Raw genomic sequence first — 17,886 nt, 5'->3', positions numbered from 1 at the left:
CCACACCCCCATAGCAAGACCAGGCACAATGCCTTGTCTCCAGTGTGGCCGGTTTGTTGTGGTGGTATTCAGGCAGTGTGCGCAAAAAAAAGTACCATCGATCTATGCATCAGCATTGCCTGCACCACAACGCACACCAGCCGCTGTGTCGTAATGTAGTGGCTGGTGCAAATTGACCCTTGGAAATGACACAATCATGTAGTGCTTGATGCCTGGACAGTTCTTGGCTGTGTTTACAAATATCTTACACTTATCACTTTGTGACTCACTACAAAGTTACAATGTACAGTTCGATCATGGGTGGAAAAGGAGACTGAAGAAATGCTTCTTCCTGCCTGCAACAGATTGAGGACATCAGCTCAGCCTAAGCAAAGTCACTGGACTGGCTGTTCAGTGATAAAACTTACAGTTTTTGTTAAAATTTTACTGTCCCTCTACATTGTAACATTTGAAAAAAGTCGACTTTAACCACTTACCGTCCGAACGCTGTATATAAACGTCCAGACGGTGGCAGTCCAGGGGCGGGTTGGTGTTCATAAATGGCGCCCGCCATTTTGGACTGTGCGCCCTCCCTGGGAGCGCGCAGCACTATGATCCGGTGCCCGCTGTGTCCTCCGGACACAGTGGAACACTGATTGTCATACGGGACCTCTGTGTGAGGTCCCGATCATGTGATCACTGATTGGCCAATCAGTGATCACATGAATAGTAGTAAGCAAGATGTCACTTCTGATAATATTGCTTACTACATGTGAAATCTGTGAATGATCACAGAGATCACATGTTACAAGGCTAATCACAACAGCCTTGTACCATGTGACAAGCTGTGACCAATCACAGATCACACAGTATTTCTCAATGGCTGCAAGAATGCAGCCAGGGAGAAGGAGAAATGATTGCTTTTATAACCTTTATGGGTGTAAAAGCAATCAGTGTAAAAAAAAAAAAAATCTTCACCCCTCTACAAGTGGCATGGTGACACTGTACTGATAGGGTGACAGTATGTTAAAAAAAAAAAACAAATAATAATATAAAAAAATAAAATAAAAATGTAAATAAAAAAAAATAAAAAATTATAATTTTTAGTTATAAACTAATTTGGGTTATTTTTTTTTTTTACTAAAAAGATAACTGAATAAATTTTGGCCAAGATTTATGATGAAATATTTATTTGCAAAATTTTATAAGAAAAACACTTTTTTTCAAAATGTTTGGACTTTTTCATTTATATAGCAAAAAAATAAAAATCCCAGTGGTGAATAAATACCACCAAAATAAAGCTTTACCTGTCTCAAAAAAATGCTACAAATTCATATGGGTACAGTGTTGCATGACCGCGCAATTGTCAAAGAGTGATGGCTCTGAAAGCTGAAAATTGGCCTGGACAGGAAAGGGTGAAAGTGTCCGGACTGGAAGTGGTTAAAGCCCGACTTCGGGGAAATGTAAAAATGATCCCTTGCGGTGGGGCTATTCTCGCACTGCAAGGGTTATTTTCTCCATTTGGGTTAGGGGGGCATTGGGAAAGTAGATTCACTTACCCAATCCACCATGCTGCTAGACCGGTCCCTGCAGTGCCTCCTCCCCCAGGCTCCAGTGGTCTAGGGTCCTGATGTCCCCAAGACCGACACAGGATGCATAGTCCTGCATTGGATGTGATGATTTTGAGGGACAGTCCACAGCCAGAGCATGGGGGAGCAAAGGATCTGGTAAGTTAGGTACTTCTTCTCCTCTCTATACTACACAAGCAGTAAACCCCTGCAGTGTAGGCCCCTTCAGTGACACCACTGTAAGGGATCATTTTTAAAATTCCTGGAGTTGGACTTTAAAGCTGATATTAAAAAAAATGAATGCAGCTCTGTAATTGTAACTACGCTACTTTTTGTTTTCAAATGTAAGCAGTGCAAGTACATGAAATCAACCTAGAATCAGCCTTTTTCAACCCCTGTACAGCCCGGACAGTGAGAGGAAGAAGCGGTATAAGGAGGCAATCAGTTCATGTGCTGACAAGTAGCATGCTGACAAGAGGAGAGGGCAGAGTGACAGTGAGATGAGCTATCCTTTCACTGTCACAGGCTGGGAGTAGGTCCAGGATGACCTGGACTCAGAGGAGGTGGATTGAGTGAAACAGGCCATTGAATTGAAGACATCTAGTGGTAGAAAAAAGTAATTTAGGGGAAATTTTTGGATTAAAGGTAAAGTTTTTTTTTAATTTTCTCTTTTAAGAAGTTATGCCAGGGGTCTCCCAACTTACTAAACACAGGGCCTGTTTACTGTCCTTTACACCTTAGGGGGGCAGGATTGTGGCTAGTGAGTCAAAAATGCCTCATCTGTGGTATTATTGGAAGGAATAGTGTCCCATCATTGGTGTCAGAGGGAGTAATAGGGCCCCATTGGTGGTGTCAGTGGAAATAATAACATCCCATCATCTTTATCAGTGGAAGGAATAGTCCTTTATTCTTGGTATCAGTGGGGGGAAATAGTGCCCCATCATTGGTGTCAGAGGGAGGAATAGTGCCCCATCATTGGTGTCAGTGGGAGGAATAGTGCCCCGTCATTGGTATCAGTGGGAGGAATAGTGCCCCGTCATTGGTGTCAGTGGGAGGAATAGTGCCCCATCATTGGTGTTAGTCAGAGGAATAGTGCCCCATCATTGGTGTTAGTCAGAGGAATAGTGCCCCATCATTGGTATCAGTGGGAGGAATAGTGCCCCATCATTGGTATCAGTGGGAGGAATAGTGCCCCATCATTGGTATCAGTGGGAGGAATAGTGCCCCATCATTGGTGTCAGTGGGAGGAATAGTGCCCCATCATTGGTGTCAGTGGGAGGAATAGTGCCCCATCATTGGTGTCAGTGGGAGGAATAGTGCCCCATCATTGGTGTCAGTGGGAGGAATAGTGCCCCATCATTGGTGTTAGTGGGAGGAATAGTCCCCCATCATTGGTGTCAGTGGGAGGAATAGTCCCCTATCATTTGTGTCAGTGGGAGGAATAGTGCCCCATCATTGGTGTCAGTAGGAGGAATAGTCTCCTATCATTGGTGTCAGTGGGAGGAATAGTCCCCCATCATTGGTGTCAGTGGGAGGAATAGTGCCCCATCATTGGTGTCAGTGGGAGGAATAGTGCCCCATCATTGGTGTCAGTGGGAGGAATAGTCCCCTATCATTGGTGTCAGTGGAAGGAATAGTCCCCTATCATTGGTGTCAGTGGGAGGAATAGTGCCCCAACATTGCTGTCAGTGAGAGGAATAGTCCCCTATCATTGGTGTCAGTGGGAGGAATAGTCCCCTATCATTGGTGTCAGTGGAAGGAATAGTCCCCTATCATTGGTGTCAGTGGGAGGAATAGTGTCCTATCATTGGTGTCAGTGGGAAGAATAGTCCCCTATTATTGGTGTCAGTGGGAGGAATAGTCTCCTATCATCGGTGTCAGTGGAATAGTCTCCTATCATTGGTGTCAGTGGGAGGAATAGTGTCCCATCATTCCTATCAGTAGGAGGAAAAGTTACCCCTTCGTTGGTGTCAGTGGGAAGAATACCATTCCATCCACTTACTGTTTTTTGGAGTAAGTGGATGGAATGGTACCCCAGCAAAAGGGCCGTATCCGGCCCCCGGGCCACGGTTTGCACTTTAATCTAATTTCTGCCAGCAGTTTAAAGGGAACCTGTCATTACAGAAATCTGAACACCACCAGATGATACAATCTATTAGGTTCATCCAGGAAATTGTTTGACATTTGACTTTTCCAAGCACCATCTCCTGCCTCTGGGCATGTTTAGCTGCATTCTTTCTTCCTATGCTGAGATTATACAAAGTGCATCATAACAGCGCAGATCTGTCCTGTGTAAACACACAATGCATTCAACAGACCTTTTCATCGCTTAAAATGCGCCTTATATTTTCCATATGTTGGCTCCTCGTGCACTGCCGTTCATACGGCGAGGAGAGCAGATAGACCGGCGTGCGTGTTTAAATATTAAAGCCCGGTCTTAATTACTGAAAACTCATTATGCAGTTTATCGGTTTAGTTTTGCCTCGGGGCGACTGAAAAAAAGATTTGATTTTTTTTCAGACAACATCTGGGCCCCCATCTTAGCCTTCTTCCCAGAGAAGACGTTTTCAAAGAGCTGCTCGTTAATTACAGGAAACGCACGGTGCAGACCAATTTTCCCATTAACAGTTTCTTTTTTTCCCCTCCATATCACTCCAAATGATCTCCACATCTGGACGGCAGATATTCCGTTATTTCGAGGGCGCTTCATAAAGGGACATTTCTGCAGACTGCAGCTAAGGCAGGCTTTCCAAAAAAAAAAAAAAAGTTCAACAATTGCAGGGGCATTCTTTATCTTTTCAGTGATATTTGTTCTTTTAACCACTTCCCGTCCAGGTGTTGTATATAAACGGCCTCCCCGCCCCCTGCTTGTGTGCACTACCTGGGAGTGCGCAGCACCGCGATCTGGTGCCCGCTGTGTCTGGAGGACACAGAACAGTGCAGGGAAAATCACATATCTTTTTGCTCTTCCCAACCGGAGGTCCTTACCAAGTACTTGGAGGACCAGCTTTGGCAGGTCTCTAAGGAGCAGGCTTTGGCCCAGGTAGACCATACAGTGCCTGAGGAAGTCACGTAAGGAGCGTGATGCTACGCGTAGATGCGTGGTGACGTGTTTCCGTTGGTACACCAGATTTCATACAGAGTACACCCATAGCATGTGGTGTGACTGCCTGTTTATGCTGTCTCAAATGTGAGTTTTTACTGGAGGTCACAGTGGAACACCAATCGCTGCACGGGACCTCTGTTTGGACTGTGCGCCCTCCCTGGGAGTGCGCAGCACCATGATCCGGTGCCCGCTGTGTCCTCCGGACACAGTGGAACACCGATCGTCATACGGGACCTCTGTGTGAGGTCCCGATCATGTGATCACTGATTGGCCAATCAGTGATCACATGAAGAGTAGTAAGCAAGATGTCACTTGTGACATCATTGCTTACTACGTGTGAAATCTGTGAATGATCACAGAGGTCACATGGTACAAGGCTATTCACAACAGCCTTGTACCATGTGACAAGCTGTAACCAATCACAGCTCACACAGTAGTTCTCAATGGCTGCAAGAAGGCAGCCAGAGAGAAGGAGAAATTATTGCTTTTACAGCCTTTATGGGTGTAAGTGCAATCAGTGTAAAAAAAAAAATCGTCATCACCCCCACAAGTAGTACAGTGTCACTATGGTGTAAAAATGTAAAAAAACTTCCCCCAACGGTTAGAAATTGGCACACAATTGTCTAAAAATGTACTTGTATGTTGTAGTAATTCCAGCACCCTTTACTGAAAGCACCTGAACTCCATTTGGAGAGGTGTCCACTGAATTTTGGCCACACAGTATTTATTAAGGACTTCCCCACCACCAACCCAGATAAAACAAACAGGAAATGCAAGCGTTGTTCTACTACATGAAGTACTAACCTGATTTGTTGGATGATGAGAAGAAGGAGAGGAGAGGGTTTGGAGGCACGGAGGCAGATTCGGCTGCTGGCTTCCTTTTGGTCAAGTTGTTGGAAGATATAGTTTCATTTTTGTTATGCTGAGACATTTGATCAGCTTTCTGATGAGCACTTGATAAACCTGCACAAGAAGAAAAAGAACATTTAGAGCATATTTATACTCACAAACTTTGAAAAGATCCATCAAAAATTTATTATACTTTCTTGCAAGCAACTAGAATTTTGGTTATGATTCGAACAGATTTATAAACAGCCTCTTAGCTTTGTCAGAACACCATACTTAAAAGAAGACCTTTCACCTTTTTCCCTTCCATCTTATGTAATCACATTTTATTTTTTAGTTTAGTAAATATCACATTTCGCCCTTCTCCTGCCACTTCCTTATTTCTTGCCTAGGCCAAAGCAACATTTCCTCAGCCGTCAGCAGCCTCCAGGGATATCCACATCACACAGCCCAGAAGGCTGCTGGTCAATAATGTCTGAATGATTGGGAGATTGCCAACGTAATGCAAGATTTTGTTAGCATAAACATTGCATAGTGGAACATTACCAGGGGGACAGGTGTCAAAGTCAAGAAGTGACATTCAGAACCCCCAAGGATCTAGGATCCAGGAGCGGTGGGGTGCAGAAGAAGAGATGCATAGGTGAAACTTTAGCTACAGGACGGTTGCAACTGATCACTGGGATCAGTGTATTTTGACAGCAGTAGGTGCACTTGTTTTGTACAGAGCAGCCCCGATCCTCCTCTTCTGGGGTCCCCCGGTGGCTTTCCTGGGTCCTCCTCTTTGGTGAGTGTCCCCATAGCAAGCCGCTTGCTATGGAAGCACTCATGGGTGCTCGCTCCCGAGCTGCCCTATCGGCGTCTATTGACACAGACCAGGCAGCTCAGCCCCACCCTTTTCTCCCTCATCACAGCATTCGATTGACGGCAGTGGGAGCCAATGGCTTCTGCTGCTATCAATCTGCCCAATGAGGAGGGAGGCAGATGTGGGAGTTGCTTCCCTTGTGCACATTGCTGGATCAGAATCAGGCTTGGGTAAGTACAAAGGGGGTCTGGGGGGATCCTGCAGTACAGAAAGTTTTTTTTTTTTTACCGTACTGCATTGAAGAAAAAAAAAATGGATTTTCTCCCTGTTCACCCACTGTTTTGTGAACCTGCCTTGAACAAAACCCAGGTAAGTTCAGTTCATCACTATCCCAGACCACTTAAGAGGCTGAAAATCAATAACTCTCTGTACCTGTCGCTGAAGCCAGCATTCTATTAGGCACATAGAATTTCCTCTACACCAATAGACCTGAAGCAGCATTGCAGCCCAAAACCATACAATCTCCACCACCATGCTTCACAGTTGTGATGAGATTTTTCTCCTGAAATACTATCTTTGGTGTGCAGCAAAAGCAATCTAAATCCCACTCCTTTTGCAGTAAACGTCTTTTAATTATTCAAGTTGCCCTGCACTACCAATATTCTTGGTTAGGTTACCTGAAAGCCTCCTGAGATGCTCACGTCTCGCATCTCAGGAGGATTTGAAGTCAATTCAGAGCACATGCTCCAGCGTGCCATGAGGGGTTGAATGAAAGAACCATGAAGAGCCAGCTGGCTCCAACGACCTAAACAAAGAGGATGGCTGTGCAGGACCCAGTGTAGGAAGGCACAGCGACATACAACTGGGCGTGTATGTGTGTTGAGGCTTATCCAGAGAAAAAGGAAAGAGGGTATTGAAAAAATATAATAATAATGGGGGCTTCGGTTCCACTTTAGAGCGAATTTAAAGGTAAAGGTGTGTAAAATAACAAACATGTCTATGCTTACTTGCTGTGTGCAGTGGTTTTGCACAGAGCAGCCTGGATCCTCCTCTTCTCGGGTCCCCCGCAGGCTCTCCTGGCTCCTCCTGTTGGGTGCACACAGCTTGTTATGGGGGCACCTGCTGCTCCGTGTATCCATTCACACATGGAGCTGCAGCTTGGCCCCACCCCCTCTCTCCTAATTGGCTGTGATTGGCAGCAGCGGGAGCCAATGGCTCTCGCTTGCTATCTCAGCTAATAAGGAGGAAGAGACCCGGGACAGTTGAGGCGGTCTTTCACATCGCTGGATTGTGATAAGGCTCTGGTAAGTATTGAGGGGGCTGGGGGTGCTGCTGCACACAGTTTTTTTACCTTCATGCATAGAATCATATTATATATAGAAATTTATTTTTTTTTTCTTTTTTAAAGGGGAACAGTGCGGTGAAGTGCAGTGCACTTGAAGCGCGTTTGCAGTGCGTTCACCTGTATTTGCTGTGCAGAAAAATGCAACATGCTCTTTTTTTTCTTTCATTTTAACTGCGCTGCACTGCAATGATGTGAATACCTATAGGATCAAATTGATTATAACTGTCTATGCGGTTGGAGTGCAGTCCAAAATGCAGGCAACTTCGTTGGGTGCGAAAGGTCCTTTAATATAAATACACTGCTCAACAAAAATTAAAGGAACACTTTTTAATCCGACTCTAGCATCAAGTCAATGAAACTCCTGGGATATTGATCTGGTCAGGTAAGTAGCAGAGGGGGTTGTTAATCAGTTTCAGCTGCTTTGGTGTTAATGAAATTAACAACAGGTGCACTAGATGGGCAACAATGACATGACCCCCAAAACAGGAATGGTTTTACAGGTGGAGGCCACTGACATTTCTTTCCCTACTCATCTTTTCTACATTTTCCCTAGTTTTGCATTTGGCTAGGGTCAGTGTCACTACTGGTAGCATGAGGCCATACCTGGACCCTACAGAGGTTGCACAGGCAGTCCAACTCCTCCAGGATGACACATCAATACGTGTCATTGCCAGAAGGTTTTCTGTGTCTCCCAGCACAGACTCAAGAGCATGGAGGAGATTCCTGGAGACAGGCAGTTACTCTAGGAGAGCTGGACAGGGCCGTAGAAGGTCCTTAACCCATCAGTAGGACCGGTATCTGCTCCTTTGTGCAAGGAGGAACAGGATGAGCACTGCCAGAGCCCTACAAAATGACCTCCTGCAGGCCACTGGTGTGAATGCCTCTGACCAATCAGAAACAGACTTCATGAGGGTGGCATAAGGGCCCAACATCCTCTAGTGGGTCCTGTGCTCACTGCCTGGCACCATAGACCTCAATTGGCATTTGCCATTGAACACCAGAATTGGCAGGTCCACCACTGGTGCCCTGTACTTTTCACAGATGAGAGCAGGTTCACCCTGAACATGTGACAGATGTGAAAGGGTCTGGAGAAGCCGTGGAGAACGTTCTGCTGCCTGTAACATCATTCCACATGACCGTTTTGGTGGTGGGTCAGTGATTGTCTGGGGAGGCATATCCATGGAGGGACACACAGACCTCTACAGGCTAGAAAATGGCAACCTGACTGCCATTAGGTATCGGGGTGAAATCCTTGGACCCATTGTCACCACGCTGGTGCAGTGAGTCCTGGATTCCTCCTAGTGCACAGCAATGCCCAGCCTCATGTGGCGAGAGTATGCAGGCAGTTCCTGGAGGATGAAGGAATTGATACCATTGAATGGCCCCCACGCTTCCCTGTCCTAAATCCAATAGAACACTTCTGGGATATCATGTTTCGGTCCATCCAACACCTCCGGGTTGCACCTCAGACTGTCCAGGAGCTCAGTGATGCCCTGCTCCAGATCTGGGAGGAATATACCCCAGGAAATACCTCAGGAGTTGCTGCAATTAAATTTCAGTAAAATGGACTCGCCTGCTGCATAATGTTTTCACTTTTTCACATAATTTTTATTTTTTCAAATGATGGGGCATCCTTACGTTTCTAACAAATTACCCCGTCCATATCAGTATAGATCTCCAGCATCATTTTCCCCGTTGAGATCTGATATGTTTTCAAAGTGTTCCTTTAATTTTTTTGAGCAGTGTATATTTATATTAAAAATATAAAATTGTATCTTTTTATTATACATAAATATAATATTTTTAATCTTTTTTTTTGTAGTGCACCAAAGAGAGGGGAGAGGAGGCAGAGGGCATTAAAATTAAATGCGCAAAAGAAAACCCTATAACGACCTTTCAATGATTATTCACAATAAAAACGCACCCGCTTCCTTCTAAAAGTTTTTAATAAACACCATATTATGCATTAAATTGCCGATCAGATAATAACGATCCCCCCGGTGTAATGTCTACAGATACTTATGTCTTATAGAAGGCATCTGAAATGTTTAACCAACCGGCATGCCGCCACGAGTTGTAGTAAAAATCGATGTTTGTGTTTTAACCCATTAAACAAAACCTCTTCTGAGACTCTTCAGCTGGGAAATATCGTCCAGAGACCTGGCGGGTGGATAGGAAGGGGCTGCCTCTTGTTACCACGGAGACCGGGTTCAAGGTTAAACTACTACCAAATCAGATTTGGTGACAGGCCGCAGCGTCTAACAGCTGTGCCTCTTACTAGAAAAGACGCTGCAGGTCAGAGAGCAAACGGATTTTTGGCCCCTTGAGAAAGGGAGGATGTTGTTGTTTCATAAGAAAGCTCATTTCAGATCTCGGAGAAAGCCCTACATGTGGGGGCGAAGGTGCAAAATGGCTCCCTTGTAGTAAAACGCAGGGACGGCAGGGAGAATCACTCATCTTGGAGGTCACCAACCTACCCGTAATCTACCACAGCTGACCGACATGAACATAACCCACTCATTGGGGTTGAGATTTCCTGCACCTCTCCAGGCTGGCTTTGGATATATAAACCTGTTTCTTCTTGTGGGTGCAGGCCAACTACAGGGTCCATCTCATCCACCTTCTCTTTAGGTTATACACGGCACAACACCTCTATGCCAAAAACTGCTCAACACCCCCCATGGCAAAAACAGCGCAACACCCCTATACCAAAAGCAGCGCAACACCCCAATGCCAAAAACGACAACACCCCCATGCCAAAAATGGCGCAACGCCCCCATGCCAAAAACGGCGCAACGCCCCCATGCCAAAAATGGCGCAACGCCCCAATGCCAAAAACGACGCAACGCCCCAATGCCAAAAACGACGCAAAGCCCCAATGCCAAAAACGACGCAACGCCCCAATGCCAAAACTGCTCAATGCCCCCATGCCAAAAGCTGCTCAACACCCCCATGCCAAAAACTGCTCAACGCCTCCATGCCAAAAACGACGCAACGCCCCCATTCCAAAAACGGCGCAACGCCCCCATGCCAAAAACGGCGCAACGCCTCCATGCTAAAAACGGCGCAACGCCTCCATGCTAAAAACGGCGCAACGCCTCCATGCAAAAAATGGCGCAACACCCTCATGCCAAAAATAGTGCAATAGAAGCTAGATAATCGTCCAGTGTCATAAGAAGCAAAATACTCCAGTGACACAAGCTGCCCAATAACCAAACACCATTAGTTGCAATATATTCCATTGCCATAAATGGTATAATAACCTAATGCCACAGTCTGGCACAACCCTCCAGTGCCGCGAGCCGCACGACCCACCAGTTCCGCGAGCAGCAACACCCTCCAGTGCCGCGAGCCGCAGCACCCTCCAGTGCCGCGAGCCGCAGCACCCTCCAGTGCCGCGAGCCGCAGCACCCTCCAGTGCCGCGAGCCGCAGCACCCTCCAGTGCCGCGAGCCGCAGCACCCTCCAGTGCCGCGAGCCGCAACACCCTCCAGTGCCGCGAGCCGCAACACCCTCCAGTGCCGCGAGCCGCAACACCCTCCAGTGCCGCGAGCCGCAACACCCTCCAGTGCCGCGGGCCGCCACACCCTCCAGTGCCGTGGGCCGCCACACCCTCCAGTGCCGCGAGCCGGTACACCCTCCAGTGTACACCCTCCAGTGCCGCGAGCGGCAACACCCTCCAGTGCCGTGAGCCGCAACACCCTCCAGTGCTGCGGGCTGCCACACCCTCCAGTGCCGCGAGCCGGTACACCCTCCAGTGCCACAACACCCTAAAGTGCCGCGAGCCGCAACACCCTCCAGTGCCATGAGCCGCAGAGAACCCCACTATTGAGCTTGCTTTCACTGTTCTGACTTACATCATCCAATGATTAAACAGGCTGCTTGTAAGAGTTCATAGAGAGAAGGCCAGGAGCTCAGTATTCTGTACCTTATGGAGAGGGTCATGTTGAAGGATCTGCAATAAACCCTTGCTGCATATGTACAGCTGGTTAAACTCAAATAGACATATAGAAATGATTTACTGAACTTGACACCTTCTGTAATTTGTGGAGTATATCTGAATAAGAAACCAGTGGATAGGATAATAAAGGTTACTTTACAAGCACAGTTCGACTCCAGACCTCGCGCCCGAGAAAGGCAAACTTATCTTTCAAAATGGCAAGATTATGGAAGAGGCAGAAGGTCTCGATAATTCCTTTAATATTCATTAATCTTTCTGAACTCGGATGACGGATTCCTGTAATAAGGCAATAAAGATGTGCTTTTATTGTCACAGGGCTGCCAGCACAGCGGTGGGAAGCTGATTCCTCCCCAAAATGAAATATGTTCCCCCATATCTTTCATTTCGAATTTCCTAATATTCCCTCCACAGTAAGGATACCTAGTCATTATAAATAATACGGCCTGTGTTTCTTCAGTGTTCAGCAGTGTCTCTGTCTCTCTCTCTCTCTCTATATATATATATTCACATATACTCACTGCTGAAAAAAAATGAAAGGAACACTTTGATAACCCATCATATCTTAATGGGGAAGAATCTCCTGCTGGATGTCTATACTGATATGGACGGGGTAATGTGTTAGGAATGTAAGGATGTCCCATCGTTTGATGGAAATAAAAATTATCCACCTACAGAGGACTGAATTCAAAGACACCCCAAAAATCAAAGTGAAAAATTGATGCAGCAGGCTGACCCACCACCAAAACGGTCATGCTGAACGATGTTACAGGCAGCAGAACGTTCTCCATGGCTTCTCCAGACCCTTTCACGTCTGTCACGTGGGCTGAGGGTGAACCTGCTCTCATCTGTGAAAAGAACAGGGTGCCAGTGGTGGACCTGCCAATTCTGGTGTTCAATGGCAAATGCCAATCAAGCTCTATGGTGCCGGGCAGTGAGCACAGGGCCCACTAGAGGATGTCGGGCCCTCAGGCCGCCCTCATGAAGTCTGTTTCTGATTGTTTGGTCAGAGACATTCACACCTGCTGGAGGTCATTTTGTAGGGCTCTGGCAGGGCTCATCCTGTTCCTCCTTACACAAAGGAGCAGATACCGGTCCTGCTGATGGGTTAAGGACCTTCTACAGCCCTGTCCAGCTCTCCTAGAGTAACTGCCTGTCTCCTGGAATCTCCTCCATGCTCTTGAGACTGTGCTGGGAGACACAGCAAACCTTCTGGCAATGGTACGTATTGATGTGTCATCCTGGAGGAGTTGGACTGCCTGTGCGACCTCTGTAGGGTCCAGGTATGGCCTCATGCTACCAGTATGGACACTGACCCTAGCCAAATGCAAAACTAGTGAAAAACAGAAAAGATGAGTAGGGAAAGAAATGTCATTAAAAGGTGTTCCTGTAATTTTTTTTGAGCAGTGTGTGTGTGTGTATGTATATTATATATATACACACACACACATGCATACATACACACATACAGTACATACTCTCAGTACTGCTCATTCCCCCAATGTTTTCTCCTTTTAAAGCCACTGCATATAGGGAATGTAACCTCTACCAAAGAGCGTGTTGCTTCCTGTAGTCTGATGACAACATAGCCTCTGCTGCACTGAATTCTCAAGAAGTGTAGTCAGTCATGCTGCATTTCTCCTAGTTGAACTACAGAGCACCTCCAATCTCCATTACCTTAGGGGGGTATCCTGTAGTCCAGTCAACAATACTGTTTGGGATTTCACAGCAGCACAGGCAACATTATCTGCTCACTGGATTTCTGCAGCTTTCTTTACAGCGACCAATAATGGGGAAATGTACCTTTATTGAAGAGATGTATTGATTTTTTTTTTCATTTTTCCAGACATATATTTTAACCTCTTGCTGCCCATGGAACACATATGTGTGCTGGTTAAGAGGGTGGACTTTAATGTCTACATGCTGAATATATGTGCGAGGGGCAGCAGAGCTTTCTGTACTCAGAGCGCATTGTGAACCCGGTGTCCGAGCTGTCAAAGATAATGACTGGTAGCCGGAAGGACCAGCTTTGCAATCATGAGACCACTGTGACAGCCAAACATAGTGGTCATGTGATTGGCTGATCCTATCCGACCTCCAGTGTAAAAACCTTTTTAAAAGGGACGCCATAGTTGAGCAGGAAGGGATTAAGGATGAATCAATGTGTGTATCACTATAATTGGTTTAACCACTTGCCGCCCACAGGATGTTTACTTGTAAGTTGCTTCTTGGCTACTTCGTAAAGGTGATCTGGGCAGCTGTAGAGTCACACAATCACCTTCACTGTAACATGAAGCGACTGTGCCATGCATGTGACATATTGCTGCAAGAGAAATAATTCTAAGGACATCATTAACTTGTAAAGCATCACCTATGAGTACTGTAGTTTTTTTTCACCAGTGTGCACAATTTTAAGGTTTGACATGTTTGTTATCTATTTACTCTCTTATATTTTACCAAAAAATTGGGTTTCATAATGTGTTTAAGTGCACTAAAATTCATTTTAGTGCAATTTTTCAACTGTTTGAGAAACAGTTGTGCAACATTAAAAATTGCAACTGCTAACATTTTATTTTACAGAGCCTTTGATTTCAGAGAACATAACATTGGGGGGTCTTATGTAATTTATAGGAAACAAAACTAGATTTTATGTTTGTGCAAAGAGATAAAAAAAAAAGCTCTGGATGCAAAATGAACCTGTGCTTTGCCTGTTAACCTCCCTGGCGGTATTCCCGAGTGTAGTTCGGGGTAAAATGTCAGTACCAAAAGCGGTAACCCCTGAGCTACACTCGGGCTTACCATGCGGCGCTGCATAGGGAGTCCCTGCAGAGCTTACCTTGTCCTTCGCTCCCGCGATGTGTCCCCTGCAGCGTCCCCGGCCATCTCCTCCGGCCGATGCCGGCATCCGGCTTCTGTGTTCCGGTCCCTGTGATGTCGGGACGTACGGGTGCCGGCGGCGGCAGGAAATTTGAAAATTTTTAAAAATTTCATTTTTTTCTAAACAACTTTTACATAGTAAAACATTCCTGTTTCAACCCATTTCACATACATTTTGTCCTGTCCCCTGCCTGCATTTTTATTGTTCTTTCTGCCTGGAAACTGAGAAACGTCCATGGCGTCCAAAAAGCGTCCCTTTAGGTCAAAAGCGGTTTTAGACCGGCTAGAGAACAGCGATAGTAAATCAGAACCACTTGCAGAATTGAGTGATAATGATTCGTGGGGGAAATTCCTCATCAGACACTGAAAACGATTCTGCGACTTTGCTCAGCGATGTGCGAACTTGGCGCTATATTTCAAATTTCAGTGTTTTCGGTTTGATTATATTATTGAATTATATGTATTATTATATTATTATTATTTTTTATGATTATTTATTAAATTATAATTTATGATTTCGTGTTTCAAATTTTATTATACCCGGGATGTTTACTAGACTCTTGTTCGGACAGATTTCAGTGAGTTATTCCTAAAAATTACAGCCTACAATAAAAAACGACATATTTCCATGCAAAATAATGGTACCAATTTCAGCACCAAAAATCTGAAATAATCATACCGCTAGGGAGGTTAAGGTGCTCTTTCACCTTATCGGATGCTGGTATTTACTTTGCTTGCTCTCTCCTGCTGTCCTATTCATGCATTGGAGCCAAGTAAAAAGCCCATGTGACATCACTTTAGCTTCTGATTAGCAGCTTCGAGACCCAAGGCTGTATTGTGGGAGAAAGGAAAGAAAGCCCCATTCGCCATCCATAACCCTAAAGTAAAAGGTAATTTCATTTGGTCTGGTGGGCCAACCAGACAGTGGTGCAGTACTGGCAGTCCTCCTCCCATGCCCGCCTCCAGGACTTCTCCAGGGCATCACCCATCCTCTGGAGCTCCCTACCCCAATCCATCAGACTATCACTCACTCTCCTCTCCTTTAGCGCACCCTAAAAACCCACCTCTTCAGGGAAGCCTACCCCACCCTCTTCTAACTGCCGATCTCCTCCACTCTTCCTACCACTCCATCCCCCACAGCTTTTCCTCCCGTACCACTATCCCCTCCCTCCTAGATTGTAAGCTCCAAGGAGCAGGGCCCTCGAACCCCTCGTGTATCGCATTGCATTGTTATTGTACTGTCTCATGTATTGTCTCCCATTGTAATGTACAGCGCTGAGCGAACTGTTGGCGCTTTATAAATCCTGTATAATAATAATAATAATACTGGCAATCTAGTATCAGCAACAGAAAAAGTGGACTATTGATCCAAAGTGCAGGTTCACTTTAATAGAATTTGGGTCTTTAGCAGACTGAATTGAGAAGGGTCCCTTTGCTGGAGAGCTCTCCACACGACCCATTCTAGTTAAACTACAAACCGGTTCAAGCAGCAATTACATTAATCTTTAAATGTATCAATTTACTGTTGGAAGTGGAATTTTCCTTTAATGGACCCCAACGTGGGCCCCTCCCTTTGGACCAATACTGAAGTGTGAACAGATGGCAGCACTTTTACCACAAGTGTTGGTTGTTTTCGGAAGCACCCAGGCATCGTATGTACTAAGCCATACGCTGGAAAATCTCTAAGACTCATTACTGAGCTGGAATCCCCTTCTCTCCCCCCCACCCCCCACCTCCTTTATCTGGAGTCACTCACTTAGAAGAACTAAAGGGCTGATGATAGCTCTGAAAGCTCCCAGGAATTAGATCAGCTGAGTGATAGTGATAAACTCCCAGTTAATAAACCCACTGAGCTCCTTCCACCAGAATGATCAATTTCAGCATGTCCAGAGGCACACCGCTCTGCACCGCCTAATACCGAGAAAATTCAGCTTCAGCATCCGATCACGCCACAGAGCACTCCCCAATAGACCACTAGACACAATGCACCATTTTCACAGGTGCCCAGCTCCCAATCGTCCCTCCTCTGTAGGGACAGTGCTGCTTCATAACCAAGATCTGGCTCCTCTTTATCCACAGCCGTCCTGCTATTGATTTATTCAAATCAATATATTAAACGGCTCAGTAACAAAAAGATTAAACTGTGCGACTGACAACAGACATAAAATAAGCGCAGTTTCCAATGTGTACGGATGGCCGGTTTAAAGAGGCCATGGCATCACATATAATTTTTCATGTTAAAAAAAAAATTCAATACATTTTTGCAATAGATTCACTTTTTCTACAAGACTGTGAAGGTTCTCCGTTATCTAGGTCATGATATATTTAGTAGTAGTTGGTCACATTCAACTGAACTGGTTCAGTAATGTTCAAGAGGTTTTGTAGCTTCCCCAAGCCATTTCATCAGTTCTAATGAGACAACTTAACATTGAAGATGAAGAAGTGGCTTGGAGAAGCTACGAAACATCTTCAACATTATAAAGCAAGTCCAGTTGAATGTGACCGACTACTAATAGCTATACCCTGATGTCTGGTAGTAGCTGGTCACATTCAACTGGACTGGTTCAGTATTGTTGAAGAGGTTTCGTAGCTTCTCCAAACCATTTCTTCACATCTTCATGCTAAATGTTAGTTGTCTCATTAGAACTGAAGAAGCGGCTTGGAGAAGCTACAAAACATCTTCAACATTATAGAGCAAGTCCAGTTGAATGTGACCGACTACTAATAGCTATACCCTGATGTCTAGTAGTAGCTGGTCACATTCAACTGGACTGGTTCAGTAATGCTGAAAAGGTTTTGTAGCTTCTCCAAACCATTTCTTCAGGTCTTCATCCTAAATGTTAGTTGCCTCATTAGAACTGAAGAAGTGGCTTGGAGAAGCTATGAAACATCTTTAAGATTACTGAAACAGTCCAGTTGAATGTGACCATCTACTACTAGATATCAGGGTATAGTTATTAGTAGTTGGCCAAATTCAACTGGACTCGCTCTATAATGTTAAAGACAACATTGAAGCGGTAGTAAACCGCTAAAAACAAAATTGGCAAAAAATGTCCCCAGCAAAATAATAGAATAATGTGCTAGTATGCATCGCATACTAGCACATTATGAAAGACTTACCTTAGAACAAAGCCCTCCAGCGGCGCGCTGTCACTGCTGATAGGGCTTCTATTTTCACCCGGCCTTTCTTCCGGGTTTGGGGCTTCAGCTATTTGATTGGCCGACGTCACGGGCGCAGCATGGCTCTCTCGATTAGACAGCACACCGTCCATTGAGAGCGCAGTGCGCTGGTGACGTCACCAGCTGCTTCACATGTAAATATCTCCTAAATGGTGCACCTTTAGGAGATATTTACTGTGCCTACAAGCATGGCTTACCTGTAGGTACAAATACACAAGGTAGGTAT

The 17,886-nt window shown here is 45.4% G+C and overlaps 1 protein-coding gene across 1 annotated transcript in view; it reads right to left on the bottom strand.

The window, feature by feature from the left end:
- Positions 1 to 17,886, bottom strand: part of SETBP1 (SET binding protein 1) — an 87,916-nt gene that overhangs the window by 10,520 nt on the left and 59,510 nt on the right. The window contains exon 3 of the mRNA XM_089656871.1: positions 5,458 to 5,616. Coding sequence (XP_089512997.1) covers positions 5,458 to 5,616 — 159 coding nt within the window. The remainder of the gene's footprint in view (positions 1 to 5,457; positions 5,617 to 17,886) is intronic.

This window comes from Staurois parvus, unplaced genomic scaffold, assembly GCF_062004578.1.
Source record: "Staurois parvus isolate SC_StPar_1 unplaced genomic scaffold, SC_StPar_1.0 ptg000946l, whole genome shotgun sequence".
NCBI lineage: Eukaryota > Metazoa > Chordata > Amphibia > Anura > Ranidae > Staurois > Staurois parvus.
This window is presented reverse-complemented; position numbering and strand designations above follow the sequence as displayed.